Source organism: Erigeron canadensis, chromosome 9 (genome assembly GCF_010389155.1).
Source record: "Erigeron canadensis isolate Cc75 chromosome 9, C_canadensis_v1, whole genome shotgun sequence".
Taxonomy (NCBI): Eukaryota; Viridiplantae; Streptophyta; class Magnoliopsida; order Asterales; family Asteraceae; genus Erigeron; species Erigeron canadensis.
This window is the reverse complement of record NC_057769.1, coordinates 7089201-7103119: the sequence shown is the minus strand read 5'-3', so window position 1 is coordinate 7103119 and position 13919 is coordinate 7089201. Positions and strand designations below refer to the sequence as shown.

General features: G+C 33.0%; 1 protein-coding gene across 1 annotated transcript; it reads right to left on the bottom strand.

Annotated features, from left to right (window-relative positions):
- Positions 1-3913: 3913 nt before the first annotated feature.
- Positions 3914-7819, bottom strand: LOC122581366 (2-methyl-6-phytyl-1,4-hydroquinone methyltransferase, chloroplastic-like). Its single transcript, XM_043753587.1, has 3 exons — positions 7004-7819; positions 5868-6174; positions 3914-4318 (listed from the first exon to the last, which is right to left on the bottom strand). The coding sequence occupies exons 1-3, from the start codon at positions 7579-7581 to the stop codon at positions 4163-4165; spliced, it is 1041 nt and encodes a 346-aa protein (XP_043609522.1). The 5' UTR covers positions 7582-7819; the 3' UTR covers positions 3914-4162.
- Between the last annotated feature and the right edge of the window lie 6100 nt (positions 7820-13919).

The following is a 13919-nucleotide window of genomic DNA, read 5'->3' as shown; positions in this document are numbered from 1 at the left end:
ATACTAACATGCTGCTTAGCCCTGAGCTCACTTGTCCACGACCCATCCTCATGTTGATGTGACTCAGCCCAAGTAGCGAATAAGCTTGTTTGGCCCAAACTATAAACACATGAAATTATTTTAGTATATATATGTATACAATAAATGAATTAATTAAATAACAATGTACTTACAATCTCACGTTGCCTCTGAGCAAATGATGTACGACTATGCGTCGGAATATCCGATTGGAGAGCCCTGTTCGCCTTATTTACTTGGGACCTACGCACGGAGTCCTCACTCACGAAGAAGTCTACATGCTTGTTCCAATCTTGGGGATCTATACCAGCTGGAGGGTTTGCCCGAATATTGCCTACACTTTTTACACCTCCTTTTTTAACGAACTGATCGTTCTTGAATCGAGACTTTCCATTTCTGTAATATTTCTTCAATGATGCAGTCACCCAGTATTTTACTCCCTTTCTGATTGGATTATCAGGGTGAAGGTCTTGGATGTACGACCTCAAGTTAAAAAATACTGCAAATGATAATAAATATTTTAGTATTATATCGTTAACTTTAAATAACAAATTTGTATTTAGTAGAGGAACACAACCTCTAGACACGTCCAAACATATTCCTTAGCCTCCTCAGGGACTTGCTCCCATGAATCATAGTAAAATGGCACCGACCTCGCCAAAGTTCCTAGAAACGGTGTAAAATACTGTGCATTCGATCCAATCGGATTATACGTTTTGGTTCGGATATCAAACTCGATGTCTAGCGGTGCCCCATTGTCATTTCTTAGCTTTTCTAGCTCTAAATTCTTGGCATACGAACGCAACTTCTTACCTACAAAGGTGCGTTAAAATTAGTAAAAAGTATACTAACAACTTATAAATACAACACAATATAACACATATTAATTGAAACTTTCTTACCACTCGCAAGACATCTTGATTCTGGCTTCCAATATGGAGCCGGCAGATCACCAGCACCCTCTCTGCCATGTCCTCTAACAACACGTGCCATACTAACAAGTACTACATAAATATTTTACATGAAAAATATCATTCGAACCAAACATTTATCATACAACATGTCATAATCTAATGCTAACAAATCTATTACTACATAAACTTTATTTTACTAATAATATTACATCTATACATTCAATCAAACTCTATATATTCTTTTTACCAATGATATATTAACAACAAATACTTACATAATACTAATAATAATAGATGATGAAAACAACATGATAATAAAAAAAATATCAAATTAATTTATTATTACTCCATAAAAACAAATAATAATACTAATAAAATAATATTAATATGGTAATAATAATAATAGAAATATCAAAAAAAAAATATATTATCACTCCATAAAAACAAATAATAATAATAATAATAATAATAATAGTAACAGAAATAAATAAATAAAAAAACAAAAATTAAAAGATGGTGAACGGACCTGGAAGGCAGTGGTGGTGGTCAGACGGTGGTGGTGGTCCGACGGTGGTGGTCGGATCCGGCAGTGGTGCTCCAACCTAATTTATTGAGGGTAGTATCAAATCAAAACAAACAACATTTAAATTTATATATATATATATATATATATATATATATATATATATATATATAAGATATACAAATATAATTATTAATATAATATATATTTATATAAAACTTGACATTTATTAAAGAAGAAAAAGATGGAGAAGTGAGGAGGCAAATCCTAGAGTGGAAATGGGGTGGAAGAAAAAGGGGGTATGGGTGATAAAGAAGGAAGGGTGAAGTGAATGTCTGCCATTTTAATGGTCACAGGAAATTATTTACACTGGCAGAAGGGGCGAATTGCTTTGGTCAGATGGGGCGAATTTCACCCCTTTTAGGGTCAAATGTCAATAGCCAAAATCCCTGGTGTCAATAGTATGCCCCTTGAATAGTCCAACATGTTGTATCCGTTTATTAATATCATAATATGCCTTGTGTTTTTACTTTTTACTTTCATTATGTCATTATTATTATTATTATAAAATATATATGAATATAATAATATAATATAATGAATGAAGTTATGAATTTTTTTTTTAAGTAACGTAAGAATTCAACATAATTATATGATTTTTTTTATCTTTGACTAGTAATATGTATTATATTTAACTATTATTAATTCAATGATATTATTTAAATTATGTTAAGTAAATATAATTATTTATGATATCATCCGGTTCTTATATCCGTCCCGACCGATCCCACCAGCCGAACCAGTAACCAGTAACCAGTAAGAAGACCGGTTCGCTGTTCGGTCCGGTTATGAAAACATTGCACACAACTCTCGAAAATGGCATTATTAGCCATGATATTGAAAGGAGGAAAACTGCATTTGGTTCCAGTACCTACAAAAAAAAAATGCGCCCTTAGACATTGATGCCATCAGGAATCCGTTTTTATTCTCGGGTTCAAAAGTGGTAGATGGGCATGGTCCGATACTTGTAATGTCAGTCGGGATGAACACCGCTTGGGGGGAGATGCTAAGTTCTATATATAGCGGCTGATTCCAATGAGTAAACACCGTTACAGGCTTCTATTCAGGGGAAGAACACCGCTTGGTGCTTTTTTTCTTGTTCTTGCAGTTATGTTGATCAGGTATTTAACTGGCCGGTATTAGATTATATATGGGAAAACCTATATGGGGTCCGAGTGCATCCCCGGTCCTCTCGTGTGATGGTCACTCGTATTTTTAATTTTTTATTGAGTTGATGCCTACTCAGGTTATACACTAATAGGACGTGGTTCTTTTTAGATCTCAAGCTCAAATATGATAGACGTTTACACAAATTTTACTCGTTTTGTTGCTATGGCAGAAAATTTGTTCAAACTAATGGTTATGGATCAGGGGGTGAATTTCGTACGTTTACACCAATATTCCTTTCATCCTTAGGTATCATTCATCGTTTGTCATGCCCTCATACAAGCAAACAGATCAATGGCATCATCGTCATGTTGTTGAAACCGGTCCACTCTTCTCTCTGATCAGTTCCATGTTCCCACTTGCTTTTGGCACTTCGCCTTCAAAATCTCGAGCTCTGCCTATCTTATCAATCGAATGCCGTCCACCACTACACCTCTCGTGCATCACCTTTTCAGAGTCTCTTTCACCGACAATCCAGCAGGGAATTTGCCATCTATCTACTGGGATCACATATTGTCTCCTTGCTCATAGTAAACATGTTGAAGTGTAGCGAAAGGCCAACTTAAACGTTTAGCTCATTGTTTAAGCTGCACGATATTAACTGAAGCTCATCTTCAAAACTGAACGTGAAAGCAAAGTTTGACATGTAGATAAACCATCTGATCCGGATGCATGGGTCATGGGTGAGAGTTATTAAGTGGACAAAAGTAATTAATTTGTAGTGATCTAAAGTTATTTACATTAATCTTTGGGAGGTCACAAGCTTGTTTTTGTTAGGCATTATAACTCAAGCATAAAGGATTACTGTTTTGCGACTTTTTTCAGGATATCTGGAGTTATTGGGCGAGTAGTATAATATATCCAGTTTTTTTAATTATATTATTCGGATGTATGCGGCCTATCCCAGGTATCCTTATGATTGTCTCTGAACTCTGAAACCTTTTCTCTACCCAACTATAAGATGTTTACTTAATAGTTTTATGCCCCGAGACCTCTTGTGAGTATATTTAATTAGTACGCCTAACCACTAGACCCTTCGGTGGTTATTGCTTAGCATATATTGCAAAAGAAACAGTTCGTCCACGAATTGTACGTGGATAATCAGTTAACAGGCTAATCATATGACCAAGACTGGTTTTCTACCAACCTGAAAGGGTAAGGTTGAAAAATTGAAATGGCAACATATGTCAATGATTGTACTTTGGCAAAGCAAATTCAGTACACCAGTGACTACTATTTCACAATATGTTAGCAATAAAAAGATAAAAAGTTCATAACAAATTCAAGAATTCTTGAGAACCCACAACACATTTCTTCTAAGTTCTAAACCAACATGATCCAAGACTACACAAATGGCTAAAGTCAAATATTATAGAATGCAGTTTAAACATTTGACTCGAACTTAAAAACCAGATAACATTGCACACAAACTAAAAACCGTCATAAGCACTCTGCACCATACAGGGCTTTTATTACTCTCTCATATTAGTTGACCTTTCGGCACTATCTGATCCTTGAGCCACATGTAAACAGGAACAAGTACATAGTAGACTCCAGCCATTGCACCAAGAAGGAAACGTACAAGGAATACAAATGGATTAACAGGCTTCTCTACGTCCTCTACTTTGGGACCAAGCTGCAAAAATATTAAAAGGAAATCATGGAATCAGAGATAACGAACTTCCTGAAAGTAGTAACACTACTCATAATAGGAGGCAAAATGTGGGTTAGAGCTGGTTAGGTAACAGGTCAAAATGGGTTGGCTTAACCCATCAGCAGTTTCAATTTCATAAATAATTCATATATAGATATGATTACAAATCATCAAAATGATGATTTTATTTATTCGATAAAACGATTTACGTGGTTTGTATAAACTCTTGAGCACGATGTGACGTTCTAGTCATTTGACTCATTTCCCTTTTAGCTTCTTTTTTCTTTTTTCGATTTGACCCATTTGTGTATTAGCAACCAGAAATATAAAGTTTGCCCATTTGTATCGTTAACAACACATTATAGAGCTTAAATATAAAACTAGAATCCATCACTCATCTTATGGGTACCGAATCTTTTGGACATGAACCCTAAGTTGAACCAGAAACCAGGCAAGGACTAGCTCGGTCATCCTATTAACTTCGTTTTCAGTATATTTCCGGCTAATGGAGGTAATAATTACTGCCAAAACTTCACAAGATATATATCTATGCTAGCAACATCAGTGGATGTCCACAAAATTGTTAAACCACGTTATTTATGGTATATAGACCCTAAAGAACACCTCTTGTATCGTTACATAAGTGACATCTTCATAAACTGTCAAGGATCGCAAATAACTGCTAAACTGCTAAAGTTGCATCACTATAATCCCTATAAACAGATTTACCTAAACTTCCTCATACAGTGACGAGTTTGACAAAAAAAACAATTTACAGGTGCTTGGGTGTCAGTGTGTGTGCCTTCTAAAGCTTTTATTATGATATGAACATGAAGTCACTATAATCAATTTTGGGTGCTGGGAAAAAAGATGAAGGTTATAACTTTCATGTTAGTGTAGGGTAAAAATGATCAAATAAGAAGAAGCAGGTAACGAGGTGCCTGCCATTAGAAACCTAATTATTAAGATTAATGTCAATGATTATCCTTAGCCTTATATAGCTGATAATCTGGTTCTCCTTCTTCAAATAACATTAATCACTCTGAAATCAAAAGACCCCCATGAATGAGTAGTTTGACTTCAAAGTTCATTCATAAATTGCCTTCAATTTTAAGGGTTTAACTGAACTAACATTACTCATATATAGAGGCGCATTTTTGACCCACATACTTATGAAAAAGTTGTTTAATCCACAATGGGTCAAACGGTTATTAGCTACAAAGGAAACCTGTCAAAAGTAACCAAAGTGTTTTTTAATGCATAAAACCTCATAAACCATTTCATGCAGAAAGACTATCATCGCGAAAGTAGTTTCTACATAAGTAGTTGCTCACAAGAAAAATCATAATTTTAGGACAAAACCTGTTTTGGATTAACTCAACCCAATTCGGTCTGTTTCAACCCATGACAAGAATAACCCCTTCTGACCTAACCTGACTAACCCACCCATTTTGTCACGTCTACTAATAAACCATCAATACATGAAGTTGCATATGTATGGTCATATTGCTACTGCAAAAGAAGAAGCTACCTGCAATGGAGAATCCCCCGAGTCCGTTTTGACACCACTAACAGAGCAACCCATGATGAGCCCATGGCGACGAACACCACGATACCATTTTGGGCCTATCCTCTTTACCTGCACATCTTTGAATCCTGCCTTTTCAAACCAGTCAATGTACTCTTCCTCCTTTGGAAAGAGCATCCACATGTCTGCAAAGAAACGAGACAACCAAAATGTAGGATAAATAGGACCAATTAGACAAGCCTTCCCCCCTTTCTTCAGAACCCTGTATGCCTCTTTGATGCCTCGTTGAGGGTCTGGCCAGTACTCGATGCTGAAAAGAAACAATTATAAGGCCCATAAGTAGACAAAACCACAACCATATTTTCACATTTAGTAAAATTACAGATTTGGTATTCTATTTTCACATGTCAAAATTTAACAGATGCACACTAGATTACACATGATGAACTTATTTATATGCCACCTGATAGTATATACTACTACTATAACCAACTATAGCCTAAAATTTGCTTACTATGGGTGTAGTTGAGGCACCTAAATGCCCAATTGGCACTTGCTAAACCATCCAACAAGCATCCACAACGAAGGCTCAAGTGTCTAGGTTCCTTTAGGCAAGTCATGTTCTACCGGCTAACATAGACACTGTTGTATGACATCTCACATGCCTTAAAATGTTTAGATGTATCACTGATATTTTGGACCTAGAGCATTCATAGTACTAGGGGGGCGTTTGGATGAATGTTCTGAAAATGGTTTATGTCATGAGAATCAAAATTCAAACCAGTTAATATGTAAAACTATTAACAGAGAATGCTCAAGACATTTTATATTTGTCGAAAATAATCAGTTATCTAACACCATCTTTTTACCCCATTTGTCCAAATCTTGCTATTTTGGCCCAAAGTACTCAATAAAGCATAATCACGATCAAACAGGTGATTGCAGGTTCAGTTTGAACTCACATTGCAACACAACCTTAACTAACAAACCATACAATTATATACAGTTCTAACTATTCAAATCGCAATAATCACTTTCAAAAAGCAATCCAAACACCTCAATTACATCCTAAACAAAACCAATTAATGCATGTATAGTATTTACACAACCTATAAACCAAACTACACAAATCAATATACCTTCCAGCAGACACATATCGATCAGCATAATCCGTCTCAAACGGAAGATCCTCAGCATCACCTTCAATAATCCTACATTCCTTCAAACCCTGTTTTTCCTTAGCTTTAGCCAGCTGATGAGGAGACTGATCCAAAATAGTCACATTCTTAGCCTCAACACTTTTCACAATTCCTAAAGTAGTAAAACCAGTCCCACCACCAACATCAACCACAACCAAACCCGGGTTATCAAGATCAGCCGGTTCGAGTGCTTCATCTCTCATATCTTCAGTCCAATGTCCAGGGTTTATCACATGATCATACACTATTGATAAAAACCTATAAAACCAAAATGCCTCTTTTTTATGTTGTATAAATCTTGGCTGTGAAACTGGCCTAGGCACTGATGATGAAACACTACATTTTGGCCTAATTAAATTCTTGGATTTAAAGTTACAAACTTTATTAACAAAATTGATCTGGGTGTAGCTTAAATTAGTCCTGCCATGCAAATTAGACCTATTAAATCCTAATTCAAGCCCTTTTGGGGTTTTTTCAAGATTTTGGTAATGAGCTCCATTTAGCAACAAAGAAGCCATTTTTCTTGAAATTAAGCTAAAATCTTTGGTGGGCTTTTTGTAAAGATTGTGTTTTGAGGTTGAGATTGTTTGTTACATGCAAATTTGGGGGGTTTTGGATTGCAGATAAGGGAGTTAATACCAAGGAGTTAGTTGTATAATGAGTATTGTTAGAAATAGTAGGTGATGAATGTAAGCATGAGTTTGTAGAAAAAGAGTGTGGGGATGATGAGATTGAATTTGGTGGGATTGATTGGGATATTACTAAATTGGGAGGAAATTGCACTAATGCTACTAACCTAAACTTACATAGCTAGATGGGTAATTATTTTCCAGAAATCATTTAGGAAATATAAGAAAATTTTGTAATTGTGGTTAACTAGTGGGGATTATTCATGTGTTGTTGAGGATTTCTAATTAACAAAATAATGGAAATTATTAATTTTTTATATTCATTGTAAAAAAATGATTTGTATGCTATCCAAAACAATTGATTTATATGATATTTGAAAATATTTAGATAATAATTAAATTTATATATATATATATATATATATATATATATATAAATTTAATTATTAATAAAAGAGCAATCCCCTCTTCCTCTTCTAAAGACTCTAGAACTAACTCATTTATCCTTCATTTATTATTTTTATTTTTCTTTCTCTACTTAATCTATTTATAATACTTTTGATGATATAATTTTCAACCCACAAGATGATAGCACTTCGTCTTGAATCAAATGATTTCGTATATTATCTCTTGAACGTGTAGACATACGTATTATCACTTATTACTCGTATTCAGCAGGAGTGTGTGGTGAATCTGAGGTTCAAGCCATTAATATCTAACATTAACCATTCCAAAAAAAATTTATTTTTACATTAATAATAATAACCAGACCAACGTGGTCATCGTCTCCATTATAACCCGTTTATGAAGTTAACTCAATCCATGCGATACTGAAAAATGGTGATAAGATTAGTCTATGAACTTCATCATCGAGACATCGATTGATATTCATGGGCTTCTATCTCTTCTTGGTCTTCAGTTGACTTCAAGGTTTTTAATTTTTTATATATCTCAGTATCTCACTTGTTAGTTTCAAAAGTGTAGAGTTTCTTAAGCCATTAAATAAATAAGATTTGCTAGATATAGTTGGCAGTGTTATAGTTAAAACGTGGTTGAAAAGACCAGACTCGATAAACCAAAAACATAAGAAATTTTTTTTTTATACCCCACTACGCCGCAGTGGGTCGAGGACTCCCCACTGCACCGCAGTGGATATCCTCGGCCAGAACTTGAACATGCCCCACTGCGTCGCAGTGGGTTCAATACATCTCCCACTGCGCCGCAGTGGGAAGAACCAAAATTGTTTCCGTGGGATTCCACTGCGCCGCAGTAGGCAAAGTCACCCCCACTGCGCCGCAGTGGACCACCTGACAGCAACCCTAGAACTCATTTCGACCATGAACATCTTGTAACCATCAAATTTCGAACCAACAGCTGAAAGACACTTTCTAGAGATTTATAACAACTTCATAGACACATTTTAAACACAATTACAACATAGTTTGTTTCATAAGTCCAAGATCAACCCTAACGGGTCATTTACCCGTTTTGGCAACAATATCGCCCTAATGCGACAATACCAACTTCCAAAAACTTTATAACTTGAGCATTTACAGAAATGTTACCGAAACTTGACTCCAAAACAAAATGTATCATGAGCCAAAGGAGAGGGACAACTAGGTATCTACACCAAAAGATTGTCATCCATCCAAGGATGACCTAAATACCTTCAAGAACTTCCAAAGGTTACTTCAAGCTCTAATTCAATTTCTTCAAATCAACAACACTAGTTCCTTCTTCTGGAACTACCTATAAGAGTGTAAACAACTAAAATATAAGCAAAGGCTTAGTGAATACACTTGCATACATTTACGAATACGAAGGAGGACATAGTACAAGGACTTTCACATGTAACCTATGGCATCTTCATGTCACATTTACATATTCACCTTGCACACAAACAATACATATATGGATCCATATAAGCTAAACAATCATAACAATCATATCTATCGGGATTCTTAGTCCCCAGAGGTTCTTAGGCCTCATAAACAATGCCCCACATGGGTTTCATGCCAAATCAATTACCATGCTTGGAACATTCACATCTCATGGTAATTGACCTAACGTAAACATAAGGGTATGCAAATATACTCACCTCCTCCGTAACAAAACAATAACGCTAAATAGACAAGCACAAGCAAGCTTCAACCTATAATCATATCATAAAATGCATAAGCTTACATTCACAACTTGACTAGTTCAACCTAGCCCTTCTCAATCACTAGCATTTCCTAAACCCAAAACCCAACCCATTTGTCATTGAGTTACTTTCATCTTTAACTATAACATTAGGTAGTTCAACCTACCATTTTCATTCACAACTCAATAACTAGTAATATTCATCTTTTCTTACAAACTCAATTTATCACATGAACTTATCAATTTCATAATCAAACACATCATATAACTCAATGACAACTAGGTTAACTAAGGAATTGGAAAAATTTAACCATAATTCATTTCCTAGTAAAAACCCCCAAATTGGTTCACTCTATGAACCCTAATTCCAAAAAGAAAATGAAAGCTAGGTTAGGGGAAATCAATACCTCACAACAAAAGCAAAAATCAAGACTTGAATGGAAAAATTCTTCCTCTTCCCTTTTTTCTCTTGAAAATCGGCCACCACCACCAAAACCCACAAACCCTAACTTTGATTTTTGAATGGAGATTAAAGATGGTGATGATTATTATGGATGTTCTTATCCTTGAATTTGAAGGATTTTAGCTTGATTTTGAAAAGAACAAGAGGAATTGCATGAAAGAAATGATGGGGAAAGAAAGAAATGAAATGGAAACATGAGTCACAAACAAAAGGGATGACTGGCACTTCCTGAAGATGCCACGACCCATCACTCCAAAAGTGGGTATTTTACCCGTTATCCGCTAAAGTTCCAACTAAATTAATCACATAACTAAAAACAAAATACTAAGAAATTAATTTAATGTCAAAACTATAAAAATGGGTTAATTTTTTTACCTTAAACTAATTGAGGTGTTACATAGTAGAATATATATACATCTCAGTTAAAAAGTTATTTCTATCATAGCCCTCATGATTATCATTAATAGGTTTCAAATAAATTGTATATATCAAACAACTGATGATTATAAAAATAATACTAAAATGTATAGAACCGAATCCAATTATATAAAGTTTTCCTGACTATTTCTTCACCTCAAATTTTAATAAACCATTCCTGATTTCTCATTTCTCAAAACTTTATAAGTTTCATGTGACTTTAGTTTTACAACGAGATATGTCACTCGTACGTTGTCCCGGGAGACATTACATTTGTTAACGATTTACTCGTAATAGAAAAGAATTATTCAAAAGATAATGCGTTACAAATAGGTATGCGTTCATGGACCGAGGTTAAAAAATGTTGTAGTTAAATAAAAGAAAATCAAAAAGTACAAAAGTTTTGTGCTAAAAGTGTAAATAGTTCAAATATTGTGGTGAAAATAAAATGAATAAAAAGTTTATTATTTTTTACACGTTTTTCCGTACATTTCTTTTTAATAATATGTTAAGTAGTTTGTTGCTAAAGTGTAAGAAGCTAAAATGTTGTTATTAAAATAAAAGATTATCAAGATGTATGAAAGTTTAGTGCTAAAAGTACAAAAAGTTAAAATATTGTGATGAAAATAAAAAGATTAAAAAGTTTACTAAAAATTATTAAATTTTAGTGTTAAAAGTGTAAAGAGTGAAACTATTGTGGTGAAAATAAAAAATATTAATCTTTACACGTTTTCCGAACTTTAAAATAAAAGAAAATAAAGAAGTAAAAGTTTAGTGCTAAAGTGTAAATAGTTAAAATATTGTGGTAAAAATAGAAAGAATAAAAAGTTTACTAAAAAGCATTATAGTTTAGTGCTAAAAGTGTAAAGTTTGAAACTTTTATAGTGAAAATAAATATAATAAAAAGTATACTATTCTTTACTAAAAAGTATTATAGTTTAGTGCTAAAAGTATAAAGATTGAAACTTATGTGGTGAAAATAAAAAAAATAAAAAGCTAAAAGTGTAAAGATTGAAACTTTTGTGGTGAAGATAAAAAGAATAGAAAGTGTACTATTCTTTATTAAAAAGTATTATAATTTAGTGTTAAAAGTGTAAAGATTGAAGCTTATGTAATGAAAATAAAAAGAATAAAAGAATAAAAAGTATACTATTATTTACTAAAAAGTATTATAGTTTAGTGTTAAAAGTGTAAAGATTGAAACTTATGTAGTGAATATAAAAAGAATAAAAAGTATACTATTCTTTACACGTTGATTATGCAAGGATTAGGATGGGTGTATTGTACCGGCATCATATGACTCATACGTGGTGAGTTGATAGATATTCAATTGTTGTACCGGGGCTAGGATTCCCTCCATTACCCTTATTTTTAAGATAAAAACTTAAACTTAAAAAAAAAACTTATAAACCCCAAAAATTTAAAAAGAGAGATGGATATGAACAAACATTTTAAAACCAAAAAAGTGGAAAAAGATATAGTTAGGGAAAAAAAAAGAAAAAAGAAAAATTAGTTATTGTAGTTTAGATAAAAACTTAAACTTAAAAAAAAATTATAAACCCCAAAAATTTAAAAAGAGAGATGGATATGGACAAATATTTAAAAATCAAAAAAGTGGAAAAAGATATAGGTGAGGAAAAAAAAATTTTGTTACTTTAGTTTGCACGAAAACCAAAGATCTGTTTTTAATATATATATATATATAATATGGGTTACAATGATATTGGCCCATACTTAATTACAACAGCTTTACAATATGAGTTACAATAATATTGGCCCATACTTATTACAAGACCTTTACAGTATGGGCCTATGCAATACAATGGTATGTATACAAAACAAAGACTATGGGTGTATTCGGCTAAGCAGATTTTATCAGAAACGCCAAGTGTGTTGTCAAAATGTCTGATTTTTGTGACTTACACAAATAAACTTATTTAAGAGTATAACAAGCTTGTAAAACTCTAAAAAAACTCTATCCAATTATAATATAGACTTATAAATAGCATTGATAATACGCAAACACAGCAAGTTATTATGCCCCATTGAATAAGCTAGCCCAAACATCCCTCTATATGCCCAAAATTCATGAGGACCGAGCGCTTAATTTAACCAATCTATCCCCTGTACCTTTCTAAAGTATTTATCGGTTAATTACCAATGTATATTGTCAAAATTAAGATTCAATTATAAGACCTCTTGTAAAGTTATCAATACGTTAGATTACTATATCATATTGATGGCCACAATTGTACTCGTTTAATTTCATTGTTTTTAGAGAATACTCGTAACTAATGCTTACATAATTTTTCTAAGGAAAAAATATTATAAATATACCCTTGCCAAATAAAGTTTCCATAAGGAAATGGTGTTTTGTAGTATAAGGTTCAATGCCACACAAAAAAAATATAGCAGCCTATTCTTTTTTCCCCAAGAGTTTGATAATGTAATCATTAAAATACCAATATAAGCAGTACACTCTTAAAACTTTTGTCAATATGAGTAATATGGTAACTGGTTACCAACTCAACTATAGGTAATAAACTTTAAAAAATGAATCATTATCAGTAATAATATTTCAAATCTGTTCCGGCATAGATAATATTGTATATTTAACGGATCCACCTTACAAATAAAAACTTTATCTAGTATTGAGGTTAGTGAATGTTCATAACTACACATATAATGTACATTACATAAATTTAATATTGATAGTTTAAAGTAATACAATAATACATCACCTACTTTTAGACAAACGTAAATTATGTGGCTTGCTATGTTAATTTATGACATTTAATTTATCCAAGTGAATTAATCAAAATATATTCACTTAATTTTACATTCTTCATGAAACAAAATTTTGCTGATCCGGCCAGCAGTTTCCATATAAAAACTTAAATAAAAAAAATTAGGTAATGCAGGATAGATATCTTTTAAAGTTGCTCCAACTTAGGTAAAATTGGAGCAACCTAGCTTAAATCTTGGATTAAAATTGATAATTAAGATTAAAAATTTAAATTTGGATCTTAATCTTTGATTTTAATCCAAAAGTGATTAGGTGAAGATAATTCAACTTTATCTATAAAGTTGGATTTAATTTTAAAGAATTCTTATCCGGTAATGCAAAGACTTGGACTATATTTTTTTAATCATTTACCTTGCTTAAGCTACACATAGAATCGAACATGTGAAAAAGAGCAGAAGT